Genomic DNA, 22,677 nt, shown 5'->3' on the forward strand with positions numbered 1-22,677 from the left:
ACATTGAATTGCTGCTGAATGAACGCGACGCTTGTCATATCGCATTTCTAAGCCAATCACCAAAGCATGAGCATGCTATTCCATCGGGATCACCCACGCTGCCCACGAGCAATAAATATGGTCTTCAAATGCTCTTTCCCGTCCTTGCGGAATACAACCTGCTCCTTCGAAATATCATATTTGAAGCCCGTCCCAAATCCTGCTTCTTCGTACAGCTGCTTCATTTGATCCATGGTGAAGCCGTGGCTTTTCACCGTATGCGCAGCATCGCCAAAGCCATGCTCAACATTGTGACAATGGCCATGGTGGTGATCGTCCGGCACAATGTCGACAGTTACGCACACACCACCTTTCTTCAGGCGCTCTCCAAAGCGGGCCATGGCTAATTCTGGTCTCTCGAAGTGGTGGAGGGCCATGCTGACAACCACGAGATCAAAGTCAAAGTACTCGGGCCCTGAGAGCTCTGCCGGAGCAGACTCAGCCAGAAGGTCACCCTTGAGTGCGACCATCTTATCACCATAGCCAGCTTCTTGGGCATTCTTGTTGTACTCGCTAATCATATTATCCGAAACGTCGAGTCCAACGATCTTCGAGACAAAAGGTGCCAATGTCTATGAAATTAGCTCGCGGTTTATGACAGTGCTAGTTCAACAGCAACTCGAACAAGACATAATGACTTACCAAAGAAACAGGTCCAGGCCCACATGCATACTCTAACATCTTGATCTCTCTTCCCTTTCCAGCCTCCGTGTTGGTCCATGCATCACTGATCCAAGGACGGTGACTATCCACCAGTCCGCAAATGGATTCCAGAATACTTCTGAAGTCGCTGGTGTAGGACTTGGCCAGCATGCTATAAAGTATGAGACAACATTATCAAGCAAAAGAAAGGTAGTGTGCACATACTCAAAGTACTGACGGTTCCTCTCTGTGTGCTCTGCCATTTTAGACAACTAGAGACACAGCTTGGGTATCACGGTATAGAAATTTATGGATGGATTAATTGATCAACTGCTATTGGAAAAATATCCTGGAATGACTACGAGAAAGGTGGAAGACGGGTGTAGAAAGCCATATTTATAGCTTGCTTGACCATGGCTGAGTAGATTAACTAGAAGCTTACAGTAGGCAGGTTCGGAGACATATCGGATACTTCTTGAAGACCCTCCAATGTCGCCGCCAAGTTGATCCCTAGAGCGGATTAGGCAACTCCATCTGATACGCTCACAGAAGGACCAGCAATTTCTGTCCAATGAACGAATGAATGGATGGATACGCTAGTTCTCACCCTAAATGAAGCCGGAGAAGTTGCGATAAGTATACTGCAGTAGACGGAAGATGATGTAGGATGTCATGTGCCTCACCGCCCGAGCTCGACGGCGCTGCATCACGACCAGCTCCGCTTCCACTTCAGATCAGCTTCCCTGCCTCCATCTCCCCCCATTACGTCCATTCTCCTTCTCCCTCCTTCCGGTCTCTCATCCATCTCATTCTAGACCTCATACCGTATTTCCTAATCCTCCTCCAACATGGAGAACCAACGGATCTCCGATTTCCTCGCCGACCAGCTGCAGCAAGCTCCCGAGCAATGCCAGGCCTATTTCCTGAGCTTCGAAGATTACTGGGAACGCAAACTATGGCATCAGCTTACGGATTCCTTGATTGAATTCTTCCGTCTACCAGAGAGCGCTGCTCAGCGACTACCGATATTCAAGAGTTTCGTCCTCAGCTTCGCCGACAGAATCAATCAGCTCAAGTTCGTCTCGCTGGGGTTGATGGCGTCAACAGAATGCTCAAGTTCGTATTCCAGCTAATCGCTATTTGGATCTTCGCAACCCAAAGGCATCGCTAACACTATTGCCACCAGATGACCAAGAACGCCTTACCTTCCTCACATCGCTGGCAGACAAAGTCAACAAGCCCGAGTCACAAGATGCTTACATCTACGCCCTCGCGGACGTCGCCAACGTCAAGCAACGGCTACAAGACCTGAACGGTGCGCAGAAGGACCTGGAGACATGCCAGAAAGTGCTGGACACGTTCGACTCCGTTGAGACAGTGGTGCACGCATCCTTCTACAAAGTCAACGCGGACTACTACCACGTATGTCCCCCCGCACCCGCCACCTAGACCTCACTAATCCTTCTCTCCCATCCACAGGCCAAACAAGAATTCGCCTCCTTCTACAAGAACGCCCTCCTCTACCTCGCGTGCATCAACCTCGAGGATCTCAGCGAAGCCGAGCGCATCTCCCGCGCATACAACCTTAGCGTGGCCGCGCTCGTCTCCGACACCATCTACAACTTCGGTGAACTCCTCCTGCACCCGATCCTGGACTCCCTCACCGAGACGCCGCACAGCTGGCTGCGCGAGCTCCTGTTCGCCTTCAACCGCGGCGACCTGACCGCCTACGACGTTCTCGCCGGAAACATCTCCAAGAACCAGTTGCTCGAGCAGCACCGCATTTTCCTGTACCAGAAGATCTCCCTGTCGGCGCTGACGGAAATGGTCTTCCGTCGGCCCCCGCACGACCGCAACCTGACTTTCTCGTCCATCTCCGCCGAAACGAAGGTCAAGCCCCAGGAGATCGAGCATCTGATCATGAAGGCCTTGTCGCTGGGTCTGCTCAAGGGTGCCATTGATCAGGTGGCGCAAGTCGCCCAGATCAACTGGGTGCAACCGAAGGTTCTGGATATGAAGCAGATCGAGGGCATGCGGAACCGTCTGAAGGATTGGGATGCTGGTGTCAACCAGCTGGGTCACTGGATCGAGGGCGTTGGAAAGGATGTGTGGGCTGCATAAGCCCCCATTTTTCTATCTCTTTTATATCGTCTTCTTTTCCTTATGATTAGTCCTGTCTGATGGGTAAAAGAGTTACCATGCATGTATGTACGAACAAGTACTAGAACCTCATTATAATTGAGATCTACGAAGCCCTCTCTAGCTCTCTTTACAATCACATCCACAATAACACCTGATATTTAATATTATTCGTTTTAACCTATACATACATAAATGCATGCCTATTATGATACAAAAGCGGAAAAAGAAACAACGAACTATTGATCTATCTATCCTTGCCTCCACCTAAGTAAGACTTCTTCTACCCATAAGTCATGTTATGATGCCCCTGATCCGACCCCCTAAACATATACTTAACTTATTCTCATTCAATCAGGATGAGAACAGAGAGAACCCCACCAACGCACACCCGGCCACCCAAGCAGGCCACCAAACACACCAAACAACGACCTGCGTCCATACGCCCCAGACATCCCACCCGAAAGCGGCCTGCGTCAAGACCGTCTCGACATCAGCGCCGAAGTACCAGCACGCTGCGAGCAGGACGACAGGCGGGGAAAGCACATTCAATAGCGCGAGAGCGAGCGTACTGAGGATGTATCTGAGGGGCCGGGAGGTAGTTTGCGGGTTGATGCGGTGGATGAAGCTTAGCGGGGCGCAGAGGAGACCGACCATGAAGGAGAGGGAGAAGTTGAGGGTTGCGAGGGTGGAGAGGAAGAGGCCTAGGATGAGGAGGGAGAAGGATTTGATGAGGTGGTATTGTTGTGGGTGGGGGGTTAGGGTGTAGGATAGGGTGGCGGAGAGGAGGAGGGGGAGGACGAAGTTGGCGAGGATGCTGGTGTAGGTTGCTGTTTCATAGAACTGCGTTGGTTGTTAGGGAGGAGTTTGGGTTGTTATAGGGAAGGGGGGGGGAGGGGATACGGACCTGGTGGGGGATGTTGTTGAAGATGTAGAGGGGGATTAGACCCAGGAGATGGAGGCTGACGACAAGAGTGAGTGGGAGGGCCAGCTGGCGTTCTATGATGTTGCTACTGGCGTCTGCTTTCACAGGTGGCGCTTGTTTGTCGTCGTGCTTCTCTGTGGTTGTGGTTGAGACTTGTTCTTTCGTGGGCTTCGAGGCTTGTTGCGAGCCAGGGTAGTAGCCTGTCCGGAGCCAGAGAGCGATTGCCATAATGGTGAAGTTACCGGCAATCAACATCGCGCTGGGGAGGTATGTGCCGATGCTGACGAACCGGTTGGTCTGCATGAGAAGATAGAAGAAGAAACTCTGGTGCAGATGCTCGAGGAGGTTGTTCAAGCTGCGGCAGAGACTCTCAACTGTGCGGCCCAGCGCCATCTCATCCTGCCAGCCTTCGCCCTTCGTCTGGAGGGTGATAGCATCAATGTGATACGGCATGAAACTGCTGTGAGGACCGGTGGCATAGCCAAAGCCCTGCTTGACCATTCCTCTCATAATGGTCTGCAACCGCATCTCGTAACTATCATCGTGATCCCACATCTCCTGCAGATTGGTCCCGATGCCCATCTGCCCACCGGTAATGGATATAGCCGTGTTAAACAGATCTAGGTTAGGCAACTGGCCATTAACACCGTCGTAGAGGATATGCAGAGACTCGAAGCGATGGTCAAACGGGTATTCGATCACCAAGCCTCCCTGCAAAGCACCACTCTTCAAGGGAAGAGGCTGCACAAACGCCGGCTGCATATCATGGTATGCGTCAATCCACGCCTGAGTGCCTGCCTTGCTATCCGGAGGGAACAAGAAAATGATATCCTTCGACCACAGCGACCACCCTGTTCTCCGTCCAATTAGCAAACCATACCACATCCCATAACGACGAAGGAAGCCACCCACGTTTGAAATATCTCGCCAGCGTCAGCGCAAGCGTAACACCATTCAAATTCAGCTCATCCTCCACGGTCTTCCAAGCCGCCACGAGCACAATAGCTTCGGTGGCATCTCCTCGCGGCGCCTGAATAATCGCGTACACATTCTGTCCCTGATGCGTGATCCCTGACGACGTGTATTCGTAGTTCTGCGTGGCGACTTTCAAACCGGTTGCTTTCAAGATTGATTGAATCTTATCTGACACACTAAGCAGAATTACATGTCCCGTCAGCAACGCAATCCCAGTTATTCAAATTGTAAGTGGTGCGGAGCTCCAGCAACATACGCAGGAGTAAAGGCATCATTCCACGCTTCCTGTCCCTCAGCAGTCTGCTCTTGAAGTACCCCCTCTAGCTCCTTCTTGTATCCGCGGAAGATGTGTTGCTCGCTACCGGAGAAATAGGCGTGAACTTGACCCGGCAGGAGCGCGTTCTCGGAGATGTAGGTCTGTCGGGAGTAATCGTTGAGGGGGAGTAGGAGGAGCCAGACAACGCCGGCAACGATGCAAATGAAGGAAAGGATGTGCGGTAGGTGCACGAAGAGGAAGTGAGGGTTACTCCGCACTTTGCGGATCGCAGCTGTTATGAATACCTGTCAGCGTGGTCTGGTCTCGTTTGAGGTGTCCTTCGCGACAATCCGGGGTAAGGTGGAGGGTGAGTAGCATGGAGCTGTAGGGAGGACAAGGCAAAGAAAAAGGGCAACGATTATTGGAGATAGAGTGTTAGAGTGGAAATTAATATGTATCTTACATTTCAAGGCCATGAGATCTGAAGCATTAGGGAACCAAATCCCATGGTGATGGTGGTGCTTGATCGGAGCAAGATGTCTACCGCCGCTACGGAGCACTAATCGATCTGCCCGCAAATTTACGTCAACCGCTATAGACCACCTGCACAACTACCCCTAGATTCAGTATTATTTGCTTTCCCCGCAATATTGCGAGTCACTATTGAATGCCGTATAATGCTAATTAAATATGCACAAGAATGTATCCGCTTAGGTATAGCGTTAGTTCTTAGTCCTCACGGACCAAGGCGTTGCGATGAGCCGAGGAAGCTCATCGGGGTTCCCCTTTCTCCGCCGGTGGTAGTCGTAGGAAGAACACCATAACGGCCGTACGTCTTCTGATCCACTGACACGTAGTGTGGCAGTCTTCCAAGCAGATTGAGTTTGCCCTCAATCCATCTCAGAACCTTCTCCGGGGGAACGAAAATCTTGAGGACCCCAAGGCCGACTGTCGAGCGGATTAGCTGCGAACCGAGGTCTACTGAAGAACAACTACTTACGCAAGTATCCAACCAGGATAGCGCATAAATGGCCAAGGAAGCTGGTGTTTGGCACAAGAATCGAGACAAGAGCGCATGCGAACAGGGGCGACGTCCACGTGGGAATCTTGGTCGACCCGAGACTGAAGCCGCATTAGTCGGGAATTGAGTCAGAGTTTAGTGCTCGAACATACCTAAAGTAGGGGTTTGATTTGAAGGTCCGAATGGCCTCGGAGCCCAGGAGAAGGAAGACCCAGATACTGGACACTCATTAGAGACTATCTCACAACCCGGAGATGCTACAGCGCACTCACCTTGAACCCACGACCGCGGTATTCCTATGCAGAACAAACTTCTCGATCAAAATATAAATGCCTGCAGGGAGCGTAGAAAGAGCTAAACGAGAAGTAAACATCCATTAGCACATTCGTCCACTCATCCTAAAGCACACCATGAAGCAACTTACGCCCAATAAACAGTGCAACAGCGGTCAATGTGCCATGCTCGGCCTCGAAGCGCTCCAACAAGGGTGTGAGCGCCAGTATATTCAAGAAGGCATGGAAGAACCCCAAGTGGATAAAAGGGTAGGTGTTAAGACGGTACACTGTCCTAAGAGTCAGAACCTGGCTGTACTTGCAAGCAAGGCCACGTGTGCCCGAAGAGACATACTAGTGCCGAATCCAACCTCCTCTGGTATCACGGAGCCCCATTGTACCACACTCCAGATTGTCTGAAGCTCCAGCAGCCAGAATACAATAATCGCTAGAAGCACGAGCCGGGTGAAAAGCGGTAGGCGGAGGACGTAAGATCGTACCCTGGACGGGTTGAAGGGTAGCGGCGGAAGGGCGGCGGGAGTGGCCATGGTCGAAGGCGAATGGCCGTAGCAAGGCGATATGTCAAGGCAAGTTTATTACAACGATAGATGAAGGTCGATAGTGTCGCAGGCGAAATATGTCAATGAAGGCGCCGTGGAAGTCGAGGTGCGATGTACAACACGGGACTGGCGGAGTCTAGGGAGCGATGGAATGGCCACGAGGGCTTGAGAATGTCTCGTAGGGTCGGGAGGAAGGAGCGGAACCGAGTTGGACAATGCGAGAGATGGTATTTCTGATGGCTTTGATGAGAGACTTATAGACTTTTAATCATTGGCAATGACTCGGTTTGAAGCCACGGGATGCAATGCACGCAAACTCCGGTATACGCGACGGGAATTGAGCCAAGATGAAACAAGCCAACGGATAGAACTCAAGCAGTGCAGAAAATTAGCGGGAAACAATGAGTCAAAGGATAAGGCCAGACAGCCCCAGGGAAGAGAGCAGAGGCACTACTTTAGTGCTTTCCGGGGGTGGCTGGATCTGGTTGCTTCTAAATTGAAGGCTGATCTGGTCTCGCCTTTTCTCTTCCCAGCGCGGATCCTCCGGGGTCACGTGGAAGATAACGCTTATCGTTCCTTTATTATTTATAGAGTAACTACCTTCGTCGCTTACTTCTCTCTACAATATTTTCTTTCGCTTTAATAATTACCGAAATTATCATGCCTCATGCCGGTTCATTATCTAACTAATGGTAACATGTACAGAAGATGCCGCTAATTCTACCTCAAACATTTACAGGTACTGCTTGAACCAGTTGACGGCCTGGCAGAAAGCCTGCTCCTTGGACCACTTGAAGTGGGGGACGCTCAAGTCAGCGCGGACAGCGAAGCCGTGGGAGACACCGCTGTACAGGTTGATCTGCCAGGGCTTGCCAGTCTTGATGAGGGTCTCCTCAGACTCGTGACGGAGCTGGGTGGTGAAGATGTTGTCGATTTCTGTTTGAACCAAGTCAGCATGCGCGGCCTCACACGCCTTGCGATGAAGGATTCCACTTACGAGCAGCAGCAATGGACAGAGGGCCCTGGATGGCGCCGAGCTCCTCGTGGGTGACAAAAGAGGGGTGGGCGTTGAAACCAACGTCGACCTGGCCGTCCTTCATGAAGCGGCAGACGTACTGGAAACACGCCTCGTTAGCAAACGATCACAAAATACCTTTCAGAGAGTCGATTTCAACTCACCTTGGCACCGAAGCAGTAACCGACAGCGCCGATGCGCTTAACGCCCAAGTCTCCCTTGATGTACTTGATGGTCGACTCGACGATAGGGTCGACGTTGGCGGTCTGGTGGTTGGGGAACCAAGCGCCAATGTCAAACTTGCCGGACTCCATGGCGACGGGGTCGACGGAATCGCCGTTGAAAAGGTCGGGAAGGACACACAGGTATCCATTGTTGGCGAACTCATCGGCGAGGAGCTTAGCGTTGTTGAAGAGACCGAAGATGTCGCTCAGGAAGAGGACAGCCTTCTCGGGGGCCTTGTTGTCCTTGGGGTAGACAATGTAGGTGTCGACTGTTCGGGAAAAATGGTGTTAGAAGGGGGTCATGGTTCGAGAAAGATCCAGTCGGATAACATACTGTTGTTGATCTTCTTGACTTCACCGACAGGGGTGCCTTCGTGCTTGAAGCCCTGGGCACAGCAAGCTCCGGGAGGGTTAGAGGCCATGGTGACGGGTGGTTAGGGTTGGTGTATTGAAGGGATGTATAGACAAAAGGTATATGGGATAGTTCTAGTGACAAGGATGTCAAGGGTGGGAATGGCGACTAGATATATCCACAGGGCTTTGCCTCAAATGAGCAGCATCCACTGTGAACCGTCTTCTTTCCCCAAAAATGCCCCTCCCCACTTGCTGCCCCTCACCCCATTACTAATGTCTGAATGACACGGTAGGATGTCCGACACCGCCCAATCAAATAGCTAGACATAATATTCAATTGCGCATGAGCCTATGTTACAGCCATTCAAGCAAAGGATGTCAAGTCGGCTACCAATAATATCCATCGTGGAGGTTATCAGAATTCGCCGGGTGGCGGTTCGTGTACCTTGAAAACGCCCCCCGAGAGTCTGCCGACCGGCAATTCTCGCCGACGTCGGGCGTCACGCTTTTTGGTTAAGCTTCGTCAGGCGGCTCGGATTTTAGCGAGTTTTAACCCCGGGATCTACCTCCACCGTCTGTTCAAGTGTGAAGAAGGGATCTGCACCTAGAGGATTCAGGGGAATTAACTGGGGCATTATAGCTTAGTCTTAGACAAAGTTCTGGGTACGATAGAGGTAAGAGTAAATGTAGATAGTCCATATACAATGGTATATTGTGGTTTCATTATGTCGGTAGAACTAGGAAAGTCATAAATCACCTCCTCATTATCCTTCCATCACAGGGATATCATTCATTAACACGGGGGCACATCAGAGATAAATAGGGTCATAGACAAGGCCGTGGTATATATGGTCGTATTATGATCGTCACCCGAATGTCCGAGCCGTGACACCAGGCCGAAGAAAATCAAATGTTGTAAGGGGTATAATGCTGTCAAAAGCAGATGGTGTCTTTTTTTGGGGGAGTTTGTTCGTTTTGCGTGTCTGTCCCGTGTCGTCACCAAACTCGTCTCGAGTCAGATGGAGTCCGGCAGAACGGAAGACATGAATAAAATCAGGCGGAGGCCGGGAACTGGAAAGGCGGCAGCGCAGGGCGCGACTCCCGCTTCACCGCCCAGGCCTTCAGGGCAATGGAGAGAATTTCGCACGACATGATGAAGGCGGTCAGTCCCATAGTAACTGTGAACACAAACATCGCGTCGAGGTCATAGTACTCCAGGGTTTGGATCACGCTCCGGGTCTATCCTAAGAGTTAGCCAACATGTCCTGTGGACGCATTGCGGTTGCTTTGCTGAACTTACACTAAGCATGAAGACCAAACCACCCGAAATCAAGCAGAAAGCAGCGACGATCTCGGTTGGCGGGCGAGATGGAAGGTAGGAGGTCGGGGGCTTGAGGTACATGATGACATAGGTCATACCACGAGCCAGTGCAAAGCCGACCAGGAGGTTACCCCACTGCTTGTGCACCATGGTCGATACCATACTATCCTGGTGGTGCGAACCCATCATCATACCCAACAGAAGGATGACCAGCGCAGGCATGGGGTTCAGTGATACGCCCTGGGTGTCAGGAAGCTGCCATGCGGTATCTGTCGACGTGTGCGCACTCATATGAGAGGGGTATTGGAGAACCGTGCTATTCAACCAGCCCTTGACGCGCTTCGACTCAAAAAGCATACCACAGAGACCGCCACCGAAGAACATGATGGAGATGGACACATGCTCAAGATCAGTGGCAGTCCATGCGCCACCCCAACTAGTGAGATGCTCCAAGAAAACGTTGGTGACGCCGTAGAGGAAGATCACAAACGATTCAGTGAATTCACCCGTGGGGATCTTGGCCTTCCATTTACCGACAATGGGACTGGACGGCTTCACATTCCAGGCCCAACCCAGGTCGGCCCAGCAGCCGAGCATACGTCCCAGAGTCAGAAGGCCATACCAGAAAAAGATACCTCCTTTGATAAAGTGGGCAAGACCATTGAAGACCTCCTTGCCTCTCTGCAAAGGCGCGTTAGCGAAGATCAACGAAGTGGCTTATACTAGAAACTTACCATAAGACCACCATAAGTCACACCACCGGTCGCGATAGCCACGAAGCCAAACGGCAAGATAATTCTGTCGATAACAGCATAGATGATCGAGATAATGCGAAGCGCCCGAGTAGAGACCATACGAGGCACACGACTGGCAAGGAATCGGTCGGCGAAGGGGATGCGGAACCAACCGCGCGGTTGGGACGAGTGTTCGGGGAGCGGATCCTCGGGCTTTTCGAAACCGTCATACTCACCCGAAGGCGAGGCACAAGAAGGCGACCCAGGGCGACTGTGGAGGGAAGAGGAGTTTCTCTCCGTGCCCTGTCCACTGTCGCGCGACCAGCGGTACGAATGGCGGATACCAGAGTACATCTGGGGGCTCTCCATCTCATCGGTAGAAACGGGAAGAAACGCTGCCCGTTCATAAGAAGTCGACTCCGACTCGCCTCTGCCAGCATAGGCAAAGATCAATGACATGATGACCTGCGCGCTCATGACCCAGGTTGCGATCCAGCCAATCTTGTGATGAGCGTTGTTCTCATACAAATCGGGGGTCTGGCTGTTGTAGATGATTCCAATAAGCAATCCCACTGCGTTGCATACCAAGAAAAGGAATTGCGACGGCAATGCGAAACGGGATCGTGCGACGCTGAACATGACCGCTGTTATTGTGAGTGTTAGTTTTCGATGCCTTTGTGGAGGATAGGTTAGAATGGGCTATACCTGTTGGCAGAATGAAGCACCAGGCGAGAATCATCAGACCGATGTGAACGGCAATCGCGGTGCCGTGTTTCCCATACGCGAAGTAGCTCATGGGGGAATCGTCATTTGCCTCTGTAGACGATTCCTGGGTGGACTCGCTGTGACTCATGTCCATACCCATGTCCATATCCATCGCTTCATCATCTCCGTGGGGAAGCGCATTCGCAACGGAGGCTAGAAGTAAAGCTGCCGCAAATGCGGCACGGGAAGCTCGCTGCCACATGAGGGGGGAGCTTCTATCTTATTACGGACGGGAGATCCAACAAAGAAAAGGGAAGTATATCTCTTCAACGCGCGACAAATTGGAGTCAAGTGCGAGCAGGAGAGACGACTAAGAGATCAAGTCAACTCCCAGCTCCACTTGTCGCAAGCAAGGTGGCAGAAGAAATTTGTACGGAGGAAGCTGGGATGCGGATGGGCGCGGCTACCACCTGGCGGAGGGCAGTACGTGGGAATACGTCGGGGGGACAGACAAGTTGGTAGGGCTGAAGTATGGAAGCAACGGACGGTTGTGGAAGGGAAGGGAGGGCAGGAAGTATAAGTATAAGAATGGGCGAAGAATCCAAGGAAACCCAACCGACTAACGGTGGACCATACAGGTAGGTAGAGAGACGAGACGGAAGGCTGAAGACCGGGAGGATTGCCAGAGAGGGTCGCGCGAGACTTTTTATTTAATCATTACTCATGACTTAAATTTTTCCTTTTCCATCCGCGCCTTGTGGTCGCAGCTCTCCTTCCTTCGGAGCTGGCGGGGATAGGATGCAACAAGACCGAGAGGCCGTGGAAACAAGCGATCCTGCTGGAGCTCCCCAAAGCTCCGTGTGCCGAAAGTGGAGTTACTCACTGGCACCCTCGCGCTAGCAGGGAAATGGAAAATGGAAAAGAGAAAAAATAAAAAAAAAGTAATAGGGCCTCCCAGGAGTGACGGTGTTCACCTCCCCAGTCTGGTTTCTGATCTGACTGCTGCTTTGTTTGCTTGACCTCTATCTCCTCTTTTTCTTTTAATTTCTTTTTTTGCACAGAACAAGGGTAATGCTTATTCCCAAGATACTCTTGGATTCCATGTTGAGGCTATGCCCATGATATAGCTCGATCCTTCACAGCTTTCATCGTCATCATGAGGTGTCTTGCTGAGAACGCTGGTACTACCACTCATGCCTCCCGAAGTCATCCAGCGATGGAGCCGATCATTCTTTTTGGACTAATCATGGCCTCCTTTGCCTGGAACTTTATTTCCTCTTCCATTCAAAAAATGTTATTTTTCTTTTCCATTCTATTACCCACTTACACTTTTCTCGGGTCTTTTCGCCTGTCAGCCAATCCCTCCCTTCCATCTTACTTCCCTTCCAACATCATCCCTACTATTCAATCCGTATACATCTCTTACTACTTGTAGCAAAGCCCCCTCGGATCACGAGCTCTCAGCCTCTGACTCACGATGCATCTTGCTGGGGTTTGAACCGTCTTCAGAATCAAAGCTTATTGTGTGGAAATGGAACTAGTACCTAGTAATGGGAACAAGAGAAGTGCACTCATGTTGTCTCTTCAAATTCATATGAACCAAATTTCAACAAAGCCGAAGAGGGGCACGAGAAGAAGAGCCTAGGAAAAGGGAAATCCAAAGGAAAAAGAAGAAAGTAAAAAGAAAATTACTCCTCTTGGCAGGATTGGGTTATCGGTCTTTCGGAAGCCCGGAGCGACCGGGAGAGATACTCGACTTCCAGGTCACGGTGCGCTGACGCGCCATGAGAAATGACCTCATCCCAAGGTACCAGACTTTTAGCGTATGGCCTAGAGCGCACCAGTGGATGCTCCCTTCTTGTTCTCCATCCGCTTCGGGATCCTGTTCGCCTGTTTTCGGGCCTTTTTCTTTCTGCTTCTGCTTCATGGCCCCCTTCGCGGATATATTACTAATGCCGCGGGACAGCAGAACTTTCTTGTGATGCCAGAATCACAAAGAAGGGTCATCAAGCCCAGGTTCGCACTATTGGTGAAAAGGGTCAGCAAGGCTGCAAGTCTATGGAACTACTATGCCGGTCCACCTTCATCTGCGTGTCTGGCAGTGGCCTGTACGCCGTTTGGCTCCGATCTCGTCTCCACGCCGTCCTCTGTAATCAGTACTAGTATGCCAGGACGCTCATGCCATGTATCTATCTATCCCTTTCTGTCCGTCTGACAGCGCCCCCAGAAGGCGCAGCAGTCATTCGATCGCGGGGGATGTAAACAGAAGTCCAGAATGCAGGGATCCTGATACGCCCAATTTCTTAGGTCCCGCCTTCCCGCGACTTGTAAGATGGTGCGCAACAAGCCTACAAAGCGTTTAGTACGTGACACACAGTGAGAGATAGATCTCTCTGTCTCGGCGGCTATTCGAGCTTGTGAAGAGCGAACCGCCAGGGGCTGTTGTTTAGGATAGATTGTGTCAAATCCGGTGTATTCAAAATCTATTGGATTTCGCGACATCACCAGAGGACAGTCATGCATCCAGTTTCATCTCCCCTTACATCGGCGGCAGAAAAGAGTTGGTGGGGACTGTTGAAAGGGAGGATGCCATAGTGTGTTATGTTGGTCCATAGTGCGGAGCGATCTATCACCAGCCCCGACTACCATGTACCAACTACATATGCAACGGACCGCGAACGAGCAAGCAGCACGGGCACACTTTGACATGATGGCTGGCTTATTGCAAGCTGTGAATTGGAGGGGACTTGGGACGGAGAGCTGCTAAAGCAGGAAGTATCCTCCGCGACCAAAGGGCGAGCTGAAGTCAAGACCTACTGTACTAACTAATATAACCCCTCTTTCTGCAGAGGTCGATTGATGCCATCTACGGTGCAAGCTGTCTCTCGCCCTACGGACTACTACTTTGGACAATTCCGCTCCAATTAGTGTTAGTTCCAACTACATGAGCAGAGAGTAGTTGCAGTGGATGTAGGAGACAGTGCCGTGCCTAAAGATGGATGGAAAGCTGTCCAGCCCTGTTGAACAGTGGCCCAGCTTGAATGTACCCAACTGGCCCATGACTTTATCTCCAGGTTCTGGTGGGCTGATCGTCGACTCAGGCGCATGCCAGTGTAGCGTGACGTTGTGATGCAGGCGGTTGCACTAAAAGTCGGTGCTACAAGCGAGGAGAGCGGTGCATGCCATGGAGTCCATGGACAGGTACAGACCGCGGATGTGCTGGCGCCGACCGGCCTTTTAGTAGGGTTGGCGACGATCGCATCTACACAACACAAACAGGTTCGACTGACAAGCGACCATGAACCAACTACGAGAGAGATGTTCATCTAGCACGACGATTGTGCAACAGGAGTGTAACCAACACAGCCGCCAAATATGAGTCTCAAAGTACTCAATACAATAGTACTCGATCTTAATCCTTATATCGAGCTACTTCGTGTATCTATGTTTGTTCAGTAGGCAGGCCGCAGACCACCAACAAGCGTCGATCTCTGCCGGCTTTAGTGGCATCTTTTAGTGGCATCCCTCTTCCCTCGGGAGCAAACCCCACCCGGCGGGCCTCGCACGTTGGGCTTTTTGCTAGTGATTGTTAGCCCTGTCCGTGCCCGTGTAATGATTCTGCCAGTATCTATCGCCCTTTTGCTCCCCTTCTGACAACCCAACGACGATCGCGGCTTGGCATCACCGGGCGAGAATCTCCATCCGCATCCGCGCTCTTCCGTGCTGTATGAACTGCCCGGGCGGCATAAACACCGTCCATGCGCTTCTCGTCACCTTTTCTTACATCCACGCACTTCCCGTCTACAGACACTCCTGTCCTTCCCGGAGATCTCTCGCATTAAATCATTCAATCATTGTCGAGCCTCTTTCTCTAGTTAAGTTTTACAAGTATATTATCCACTTTTTTTTCTCTTTGACCGTTTTCAGGCCTGGCTGGCCCTTTCCCACCGCACCCGTACTTATGCATCGTATGACCAGCACTGACTCATCGCTCATGACGCGACGCTCGTCGTGAGAAAGAAAGATCGGATACATGTTGCGGTCATGTCGTTGACGTCATGGCATGATTCCTCCAGGCAGCTTGATAGAAGTAAAATCCACAACATTGTTACAATTGTCCGTGAGGATGAGAATGAAGATGAATGTTACTATTGTCCTTTCGTGAATGCCACTGTCCTGGTGAGTCTATCTGCCAACACGATCAGACTGCTACGCAGCAATCATTACCATATTGGACTGCTGGACATCCGTGCTGTCAAGCCGACACACAAACCTAATGGGACCCGCCATAAAAATTAGGCCTGATAAGATCGACCCGATCCCATGACCTCGAGTTCGGCACATCCGGCTCAATCGGCTTACTTTACACTCTTCAGGTTTTCCTCCCTGTGTCTGGCGGCATTTGCACGAAGGCTGCCGCGTTTCAATCTCCGTCATCGATGGGAGGCCTAGACTACAACTGTCATCTTGACATGTCGCCATTCAGGGTTTACCAGTCTTACATATGGCGTTCAGCTTACAGGTCATCGCATGTGTAGTCCTCAGGTAGTACTAGTTAGTGGTTGAACGGACCATTTCCGATGCATCGCCCAATCAATTCCCTGATCAGGCTCATAAACTCGGAGACTTTTCCTTCCATGTGGATTCCACCGCAACTTTGGTCGAAGTAGTTCGATTGGCGAAAATTTTTGATATTGGGCAAGGGTACGCAAAACAGCCGGCGGATGCCGCCCGCAGAGCTCATTTTTTCTAAGCGGAGACAAACCATGGCTCAGCACTTGACTATACTAGGCAGGCCATAATCTCCGTGCCGCTAATTCCGGCTTCACTCCGATGGTGGTGCCGCTTTAACCGGTTGGCCTGGTTGGTGAGAATGTTCAGGTACTCCCTTTATCATTCTGGTTTTTCTGTGATTCGCTCGTGGACTGTCACACTAGCTGGTACAGTTCATTAAGCGACACCGAGGACAACTATAACGGCCAGCTCTTCTCTAGTAGGTTCGACGGCTATCGACTAGATGGTCCGATTAATTATCGTTGATTAATCTGGCAGGGCATAGGGGTTCTAGCTCTCAGTGTGGCACAGAAGCACTCACTTCGGTTCAGACATGCCCTCTTCTTATACATTCCCATATGCTAGGGAACTACTACCCCAGATTCTTTGCTCGTTAAGGACCGTATCGAATATCATTGGCTTCTTAACTATGCCAATTTCCATAGCTACTTCAGCTTACATGATCTCAAGTGTCGTCTCGCTTCATCTTAGTCTGACAAGGTATAATTCTTGATATCAAACTACACCTTAGCCAGAGTATTTTCATCGAGCCTTCTTCATCCATTCATCTCGTTCAGTTTAACTTGCCGAAGAATGTGCAAAGCGCAGTATACGTAAGGTCAAGTGATTGCCAACCACCCCCCTTGCATCCAGATGTCAGTCATATACTGTGTGTTCTACCTAACCTACCGCAAGCATAGCCCTCAAAGTAGGTAAGTGTGACCATCAGTCACCGCAACATGCCGCAAAAACAGGGAGGGTGACTGCGGGGAGATACAAACCAACCCTACCAGTCTGAAACGAGACATGGATTATGTCCTGCAGTAGTCACAAGTTTACGAACCCCTATCACAAGACAGCTTTTCGCTACATTCTACATTGCTTGTCTGAATAACTAGCTCACGCGACATAAAGACAACTACATCATGCCTACTAACAATAAGGATACCCCCGAAAATCGGCGCCCGGAATGGCCATCCAGGCACAAAGTACCTTGCTACTTTGTACACAGATGATCATCACTGATCCAAGCGAGACGGACCAATCGCTTATACACACAGCACCAATAACATCTACTAGACAGATGCTAGATGCTTCTCCTGTACCGCGCCTACTGCGATCAACACTACTTAGCCCTATTAGGTCCAATCGAGCGGGTAATCCCGAACGCAAGTGACTACACAGTAGTCTATCACGTCGGAGCTCGGATGTTCGGGTTTTGAGGAGGCTAGCTTCTGCTTGCTTTTCTTTCTGTAGTTATTGCTTTGTTGATCGTTGGTCAATAGATAGATCCCCTGCTACGCTGTCTCTGGAATTATATCCCACTCCTTATGATTGAAGGGGCCTTCAGGGTGATCTGGCCATTGTTCAGTCAAGCAAATGGCCAGGTTATGCATTTAAGTAAAGCACCCATGCGAGATACTACGTATCCTGTAGCTACTATACAAAGCTTACATTGGATAGGATACCTTTTCCATATAGCCATTGAAGGGCCAACTGGCAAGCAGATATCAACTAACCAACAAACAACTCATTAGTTAATGCACAACTGATGCATGTGCTAGCTAGCTAGCTACTTCCCTAGCCAGCCTTACACCGATAGCTCTAAGCCTTATGAAAACCCCTATGATACTTCTTTCTCTAACCCCTTTCCTTTGTCTCAGTTTCTTTTTCTTCTTGCTTTCCTCATCCTTTTTTTTGTCTGTTTCTATATGCCTTCTCATCCCTTAATGCATGTAGCCATGCCTTTCCACCGAGAGGAAGAGGGTGTTCTATGGAGTACTAAGCTATGTACCTCTCTGAGAATGAGGGGTAAGGGTATTACCTAACACGGATAGATGCTTCAAATGTACCAAATACTAAGTAACTATTGACTAACTATGCTTAGTCCTGAATTGTGTACGCACCTGTACCCTTGTAGTCTGTAGTCTGCCTCTTTACAACCCGTTTGTTGGCTGGATAGTCCGTGAAACATGTCGATACAATAGCATACATATATATAATCTTCAGAGTCTGAACGAGAGGTATTTTGTGTGTTGCTGAGCTCATTGAGCGCAGTTTAAGTTGTCTTAGTATGTTTGAAGGGAAGGGTAACTTGTATAAGTATAAAAAGTGAGTGGTGGTTCTGAGTAGCGTGGGCTGTTGTGTATATGCTCTAGATAGAATATACGTGCAGTTATATCTGTAAGCGAGACAAAATTATGTTAGAAATTTGCGATTAGTGGAAAAGTTCGTCTCGTTGTGGTTGGTCATTCTGCTTCAGGCTCTTAAGTACGCGATTGAGATTAGTGCTTTAGTGATGTGTTGTAGTTAGAATGAAGTGCAAGAAAACGTCTCGAATGGAACAATTATATATGAGTTGAAACATATCTATGCAGCAGTAAGTCACTATAATTATTACCATTCTACGCAATAACCTGAAGAACAACTTCTTCATGAATAGGTCCCATCTCTATACATACACCCGGAACAACTTCCCCCCGAACCCGACATCTGGAGTAGTAAAGTTGAAAATAGCCCCAAACCCATAATCACATGACCAGCACCCGTCCATCCCCCATCCCAACAAGGCTTAGCGCCCCCATCAAGCGAGATGGTCCGAGCCCGCATCACGGAAACCGGAAAGACACACAAACGGAATTTCGACCCTAACCTTTTCGTTGAATCCCCGTCCCCCTTCAACGCCCAGCGACGACAAACCGCCTGCCAAACACCGTCTCATCCCCAGGTTTCTCTCGCCTCAGATTCAAGATGACTCACGAGTCCGTTTGGTACAGCCGGCCCCGCAAGTAAGTTGAAATCCGTGCCGTTGAAATTTGATATCTATATGTGTGTATGGTTGCTAATTGATCTGTGATGGATAGGTTCGGCAAGGGTTCCCGTTCTTGGTGCGTATTCTGCGAATTTTTCCTGAGGAAATCATGAGTTTTGGGAATGGGGGAGTTTCGGAGAGGAGAGAAATGAACCGAATGGAGGACACATACGAAACTGTGAAAGGAAGTTATGTGCTGATTCGTGTGTTGGAATAATACAGCCGTGTCTGCTCCCACCGCGCCGGTCTGATCCGCAAGTACGGGGTATGGATATCCACTGAAATCAACGCGATGCGAAATATTGGGGTGCAGGAACAATGGCTAACTGGCTTGTGTACAGATGAACATCTGCCGTCAGTGCTTCCGTGAGAAGTCCTCTGACATCGGTTTCCACAAGGTTGGTTTCACCATCACCCACATGCATATTCCAGCACCAGTACCACAATCACATTACATCCGAAATGGCATTGGCATGGCGAGGAGGATACCGAAAGAGAAAGAGATGGGATTCGCGACAACGAAAAAGAATGAGTACCAGAGACGGAATGAAATGGAATGAAATGCCACTACGACTTCGACAGCCAAAACCACAACCACGCCACACAAACCAGACCAAGAGAAACCTAACTAACACACCATTTCACCCAAACAGTACCGTTAAATCGAATCTTCTCCATCCCCCATCATCATCGATCCCAATTTTCCGTTATTCACGACGATGATTCGTTAAAAACGTGCTCGTGGCGCTTTCGATTCTCTCTTTCACATACACCACCCAATATCAAATAAACCAACGATCCCCCACAATTCCATGTCGGGGATTAGCGGAGGAAGAAGAAATACAGGGGGGATAACGGTAGCCTCTTCTATTCTTTTACCAGTCTGTGTGTGTGCGTGTGTGTCTGTGAAATCGAAAACGCAAATGAAATCCGAAACCCGGGCTTGATTTTCAATGGAATGAAATAAAATGGTGTTTTTCTTATTTGTTCATGGTGGAATTTCCTTTAATTTTTATAGGTGTGATTGAGGAAGAGATGGGATTTGAGGGTTAGAGACGAGAGGGGGTGGGCTTAGGTTGTTGGCTGGTGTGGACGGTATTTCCTATTGAATTGAGGATCTCTTGACAATCACCGATTCTTCCCCCCGGCTTGTCCTGTGAGAGGTAGGGGTGCTGCTTGCTGGAGACCGTATCATTCGTATGGGCTGGTCATGCATGTCTTTTGGGATCGTGCGGCTCTGCTCTGGTTGATACTTCCGGCTTATTGAAGGATGTAGTCAGTGGGGTTTGGGTCTAGTCATGGGACTGTCCTCTGGTTGATAGTTCCTGTAGGACCTGCGTAGTGTAGATGACTGACTGGGAGTAAGCATATCATGAGTCACATAAAAACATCCTATGTCTGTCGAGTGTCTAGGTGTCAATCAATATCAAGAAGTAAATGAAACTCATACTGCCTGTATTCGCCATCCATATCTAGCTAGGCAACTCAGCCATGTATACGCACTCCTGCAACCTTAGCCCCTTCTACTATACTAGTTAGTCTAACGCACACGGCGCAGACAAACCCGCTATATCTAAGCGACTGAGCTATAAAGCAAGCAAAGAAAAGAAACGCAACCCAACTTCACAACAGCAGTCTTGCATCCAGCCACAGCTCTCCTACATGAACATACATGCAACCAACCAATCAAACAATAATAATACAACTCCTAGCCGTGGACTCCGAGTCGCTGAAGACAAACCGAATGCGAAAAGATGAGGCAGCCGCCAGAGTACAATGTGATGTGATGATGTGGTGTGATGGTACACGATAGGTAGCTAGCTTCTATTGCGGCGCAGAAGCCAGCGATCGAAGGTTGTAGAACAGGAGATAGGCGTCAGCGTTGAGGACTTCTGCCTCGGTGACGGCGGTGACTTTGTCGTCGTTGAAGAGTACCCACTGAGAAGTTGGGGTTAGAAACGGCTGTTAAAAGGAGTATGACTGAGGGAGGTCAAGAACTCACATCATCGCCTTGGCGGCAGTAGACGTAGTAATGCCCCGCATCGAGCTTGCCTTGATGTACTACGGCAGATGAGAGGTCATATACGAATCTGGACCTGTCAACTTTGGCCTGCGGGCAGGTTGTATAAGGGAGCATGTTGATCGATAGTGGAAAGTCGATTTTGCCTTCTAGCTTCTCCGAGACGGAAAAGGTGTGTTCAAAGCGCTGTATTGGGTAAGTCCGTGTCTGGTCGTAGGGAATTTGCGCAGGAACATACCTTTAGCTGCATGCACAGAATGGCGGGTAATTTCCGAATGCGCAGTTGTTTGGTGGCTTTCTGTGGTGTTCCGCCGCAGTGACTGCAGTTGTACACGCCTGCCATTAGTTTCTCCGGAGACGTGTAGCTCTCCAGGCATCCGCTCAGGGTAGGCGTCGACGAAACTCCTGTGCCACCCATGGCGCGTTTCTTCGCCTGCACTTGAACATCGAGACTGAGATCCACCATAGGGTCATCCGTTCGTGTGACGTTGCCACACTTGTCGCAAGTCACGCTGCTTCGAAGCTTGCCGTAAAAGGTTTTGTGAAAGAAGCAAGGACAACCCTTTTCATGGCCTTCTCGGTGATTCTCGGTACTAAGGTGAAGCTTGTCGACGAGAAATTGATAATACTCGTGTGCGTCTTGTTGTTGATAACCTGCTAATGTCTGAATGATGGCAATTAGCACCACTTGTCAGAGATAAAATGTCCGTGGTAACATACAGAACTTGCACGCCATGACGCTAAAAGAAGATTGAGAGCTGCGAACCCTTCCGGTTTGTCGCTGCTGTTGAAATCCGCGAAGGCCTCCGCAACTGCACATCCTACGCAGTCAGAAGCAGTGCAGTCGTGGGGCTGATGACCGTTCCCAAGGAAATAAGTGTTCAGTATTGGGTCATGCAGGAGGGTTTGAAGGATGACATTGAGATAACAGGTTTGCCCCAGGTTGAACAAGCCCCTGACACCTTGCTTAGCGCAAGGACGCTTGCTGGCATTGCTCCGAATATAAAGCTCGTCCGCAGAGCTATCGCTGAAGCGACGTTTCTTGGCGACTTTTTCGTGTTAGTGCTATAACAAACTAGAGAGTAGGTCAAATGCTAACCTTGAAGAGCGCTTTCTGTTGTTGAGCACCGAAGTCGTTCGAGGCCGTGGTCATAGACAAAATCTCCACAAGCCTGGCAGTATACTGTGCGGGCTCGCGAATCCATGTCTCGAACATTGTTAGTAAAATCGATAGGAAAAGGCAAGAATCACCTACAGAATTGATGACTAGTCTTCTCGGTATGGGCTTTCCGGCCGCCCATCGGCATCGTTTCACCGCATGTCAAGCAAGTGTACTTTGGTTTCAGAAAATCCTTGGATTTGAGACGACCGTTCTGCTTTGATGACTCCATCGAACGCTGGAGATGGCCTAATGAATTATGCGCTTTGATAAAAGCGTTCTTGAACTGCTCTGCAGTGCTCACATCCTGCCCCATTTGCGTGGCCAGATGCTCTGTTACCGGATCAGTAAAGGGGCAAAAAGGTCCGGGAAACAGTTCTGCGCATGAGTTTCACATACCACAGCCATATTCGGCCTCAGAAAGTAATGATATCGAGAGTACACTAGCCATTGTGTGGGGATACTTATGAATGAACGTGGTGAAACAAGTGTCACAGCTCGCACGTGAAGCCTATCCTGGCTCAGCCTAGAGTGAGGCTCCCAGTCGAGATGGGTGAAGGAGTGTGTTAAGAGTAGTACAGTTAGTCTCTCAATGTAGAGAGAGGGAGATGATAAGGATATTCAGCAGGTCAACTGCAGATCAAGTAGGAATCCATGGATCGGACGGACTACCCTGGAGGACTCTGCAGGCATGAATCATATCAGCTCTGTATGCTAGGGGACGCCAGGTC

General features: G+C 49.9%; 8 protein-coding genes across 8 annotated transcripts; 2 read left to right on the plus strand and 6 right to left on the minus strand.

The window, feature by feature from the left end:
• Nucleotides 1-59: 59 nt before the first annotated feature.
• BO88DRAFT_403638 (class I SAM-dependent methyltransferase) lies at nucleotides 60-579 on the minus strand. The gene has a single exon (XM_025706412.1). It carries the CDS (start codon nucleotides 558-560, stop codon nucleotides 90-92), a length of 471 nt encoding a protein of 156 aa, XP_025564493.1. The 5' UTR covers nucleotides 561-579; the 3' UTR covers nucleotides 60-89.
• Nucleotides 580-1,433: 854 nt separating this feature from the next.
• Nucleotides 1,434-3,020, plus strand: BO88DRAFT_403639 (proteasome regulatory particle lid subunit RPN9). Its single transcript, XM_025706413.1, has 3 exons — nucleotides 1,434-1,797; nucleotides 1,868-2,103; nucleotides 2,161-3,020. The coding sequence occupies exons 1-3, from the start codon at nucleotides 1,530-1,532 to the stop codon at nucleotides 2,800-2,802; spliced, it is 1,146 nt and encodes a 381-aa protein (XP_025564494.1). The 5' UTR covers nucleotides 1,434-1,529; the 3' UTR covers nucleotides 2,803-3,020.
• Nucleotides 2,977-7,311, minus strand: BO88DRAFT_362629 (Gaa1-domain-containing protein). The gene is made up of 11 exons (XM_025703919.1): nucleotides 6,625-7,311; nucleotides 6,422-6,559; nucleotides 6,270-6,351; nucleotides 6,150-6,215; nucleotides 5,977-6,098; nucleotides 5,721-5,924; nucleotides 5,440-5,457; nucleotides 4,977-5,268; nucleotides 4,658-4,896; nucleotides 3,728-4,596; nucleotides 2,977-3,663 (listed from the first exon to the last, which is right to left on the minus strand). The coding sequence occupies exons 1-11, from the start codon at nucleotides 6,815-6,817 to the stop codon at nucleotides 3,175-3,177; spliced, it is 2,712 nt and encodes a 903-aa protein (XP_025564495.1). The 5' UTR covers nucleotides 6,818-7,311; the 3' UTR covers nucleotides 2,977-3,174.
• A 167-nt stretch (nucleotides 7,312-7,478) lies between these two features.
• Nucleotides 7,479-8,642, minus strand: BO88DRAFT_403643 (dienelactone hydrolase family protein). Its single transcript, XM_025706414.1, has 4 exons — nucleotides 8,403-8,642; nucleotides 8,009-8,337; nucleotides 7,827-7,944; nucleotides 7,479-7,765 (listed from the first exon to the last, which is right to left on the minus strand). Exons 1-4 carry the CDS (start codon nucleotides 8,488-8,490, stop codon nucleotides 7,563-7,565), a joined length of 738 nt encoding a protein of 245 aa, XP_025564496.1. The 5' UTR covers nucleotides 8,491-8,642; the 3' UTR covers nucleotides 7,479-7,562.
• Nucleotides 8,643-9,475: 833 nt separating this feature from the next.
• Nucleotides 9,476-11,444, minus strand: BO88DRAFT_424263 (Ytp1 family protein; the record flags this gene model as incomplete). The annotated part of the gene is made up of 4 exons (XM_025708725.1): nucleotides 9,476-9,661; nucleotides 9,723-10,424; nucleotides 10,478-11,121; nucleotides 11,183-11,444. 4 exons carry the CDS (start codon nucleotides 11,442-11,444, stop codon nucleotides 9,476-9,478), a joined length of 1,794 nt encoding a protein of 597 aa, XP_025564497.1.
• Nucleotides 11,445-14,112: 2,668 nt separating this feature from the next.
• On the minus strand, nucleotides 14,113-14,942 carry BO88DRAFT_336504 (uncharacterized protein; the record flags this gene model as incomplete). The annotated part of the gene is made up of 2 exons (XM_025702901.1): nucleotides 14,113-14,444; nucleotides 14,849-14,942. The coding sequence occupies 2 exons, from the start codon at nucleotides 14,940-14,942 to the stop codon at nucleotides 14,113-14,115; spliced, it is 426 nt and encodes a 141-aa protein (XP_025564498.1).
• A 3,764-nt stretch (nucleotides 14,943-18,706) lies between these two features.
• On the plus strand, nucleotides 18,707-19,327 carry BO88DRAFT_413715 (40S ribosomal protein uS14; the record flags this gene model as incomplete). Its single annotated transcript, XM_025708141.1, has 4 exons — nucleotides 18,707-18,744; nucleotides 18,820-18,843; nucleotides 18,990-19,032; nucleotides 19,109-19,327. 4 exons carry the CDS (start codon nucleotides 18,707-18,709, stop codon nucleotides 19,325-19,327), a joined length of 324 nt encoding a protein of 107 aa, XP_025564499.1.
• Nucleotides 19,328-20,211: 884 nt separating this feature from the next.
• BO88DRAFT_253811 (putative ubiquitin C-terminal hydrolase Ubp8) lies at nucleotides 20,212-22,498 on the minus strand. The gene is made up of 7 exons (XM_025702231.1): nucleotides 22,346-22,498; nucleotides 22,043-22,279; nucleotides 21,887-21,994; nucleotides 21,508-21,836; nucleotides 21,026-21,451; nucleotides 20,770-20,973; nucleotides 20,212-20,705 (listed from the first exon to the last, which is right to left on the minus strand). The coding sequence occupies exons 1-7, from the start codon at nucleotides 22,395-22,397 to the stop codon at nucleotides 20,592-20,594; spliced, it is 1,470 nt and encodes a 489-aa protein (XP_025564500.1). The 5' UTR covers nucleotides 22,398-22,498; the 3' UTR covers nucleotides 20,212-20,591.
• Nucleotides 22,499-22,677: the final 179 nt, after the last annotated feature.

The sequence above is a fragment of the Aspergillus vadensis genome, assembly GCF_003184925.1.
Source record: "Aspergillus vadensis CBS 113365 unplaced genomic scaffold BO88scaffold_7, whole genome shotgun sequence".
NCBI lineage: Eukaryota > Fungi > Ascomycota > Eurotiomycetes > Eurotiales > Aspergillaceae > Aspergillus > Aspergillus vadensis.

Bases quoted from the DNA above. Each gene is read 5' to 3' on its own strand.
- BO88DRAFT_253811 (XM_025702231.1), bottom strand. From the start codon at position 22,397: ATGGCTAGTGTACTCTCGATATCATTACTTTCTGAGGCCGAATATGGC. The intron at 21,995-22,042 runs GTAGGTGATTCT...ACAATGTTCGAG, and splicing joins GAAGACTAGTCATCAATTCT to ACATGGATTCGCGAGCCCGC. The intron at 21,837-21,886 runs GTTAGCATTTGA...AACACGAAAAAG, and splicing joins AACAGAAAGCGCTCTTCAAG to TCGCCAAGAAACGTCGCTTC.
- BO88DRAFT_403638 (XM_025706412.1), bottom strand. From the start codon at position 560: ATGATTAGCGAGTACAACAAGAATGCCCAAGAAGCTGGCTATGGTGAT.
- BO88DRAFT_403639 (XM_025706413.1), top strand. From the start codon at position 1,530: ATGGAGAACCAACGGATCTCCGATTTCCTCGCCGACCAGCTGCAGCAA. The intron at 1,798-1,867 runs GTTCGTATTCCA...TATTGCCACCAG, and splicing joins GGCGTCAACAGAATGCTCAA to ATGACCAAGAACGCCTTACC. The intron at 2,104-2,160 runs GTATGTCCCCCC...TCCCATCCACAG, and splicing joins TCAACGCGGACTACTACCAC to GCCAAACAAGAATTCGCCTC.
- BO88DRAFT_362629 (XM_025703919.1), bottom strand. From the start codon at position 6,817: ATGGCCACTCCCGCCGCCCTTCCGCCGCTACCCTTCAACCCGTCCAGG. The intron at 5,925-5,976 runs GTAAGTAGTTGT...TCCGCTCGACAG, and splicing joins TATCCTGGTTGGATACTTGC to TCGGCCTTGGGGTCCTCAAG. The intron at 4,897-4,976 runs GTATGTTGCTGG...AATTCTGCTTAG, and splicing joins AATGATGCCTTTACTCCTGC to TGTGTCAGATAAGATTCAAT.
- BO88DRAFT_403643 (XM_025706414.1), bottom strand. From the start codon at position 8,490: ATGGCCTCTAACCCTCCCGGAGCTTGCTGTGCCCAGGGCTTCAAGCAC. The intron at 8,338-8,402 runs GTATGTTATCCG...TTTCCCGAACAG, and splicing joins AGTCAAGAAGATCAACAACA to TCGACACCTACATTGTCTAC. The intron at 7,766-7,826 runs GTAAGTGGAATC...TGGTTCAAACAG, and splicing joins TCTGTCCATTGCTGCTGCTC to AAATCGACAACATCTTCACC.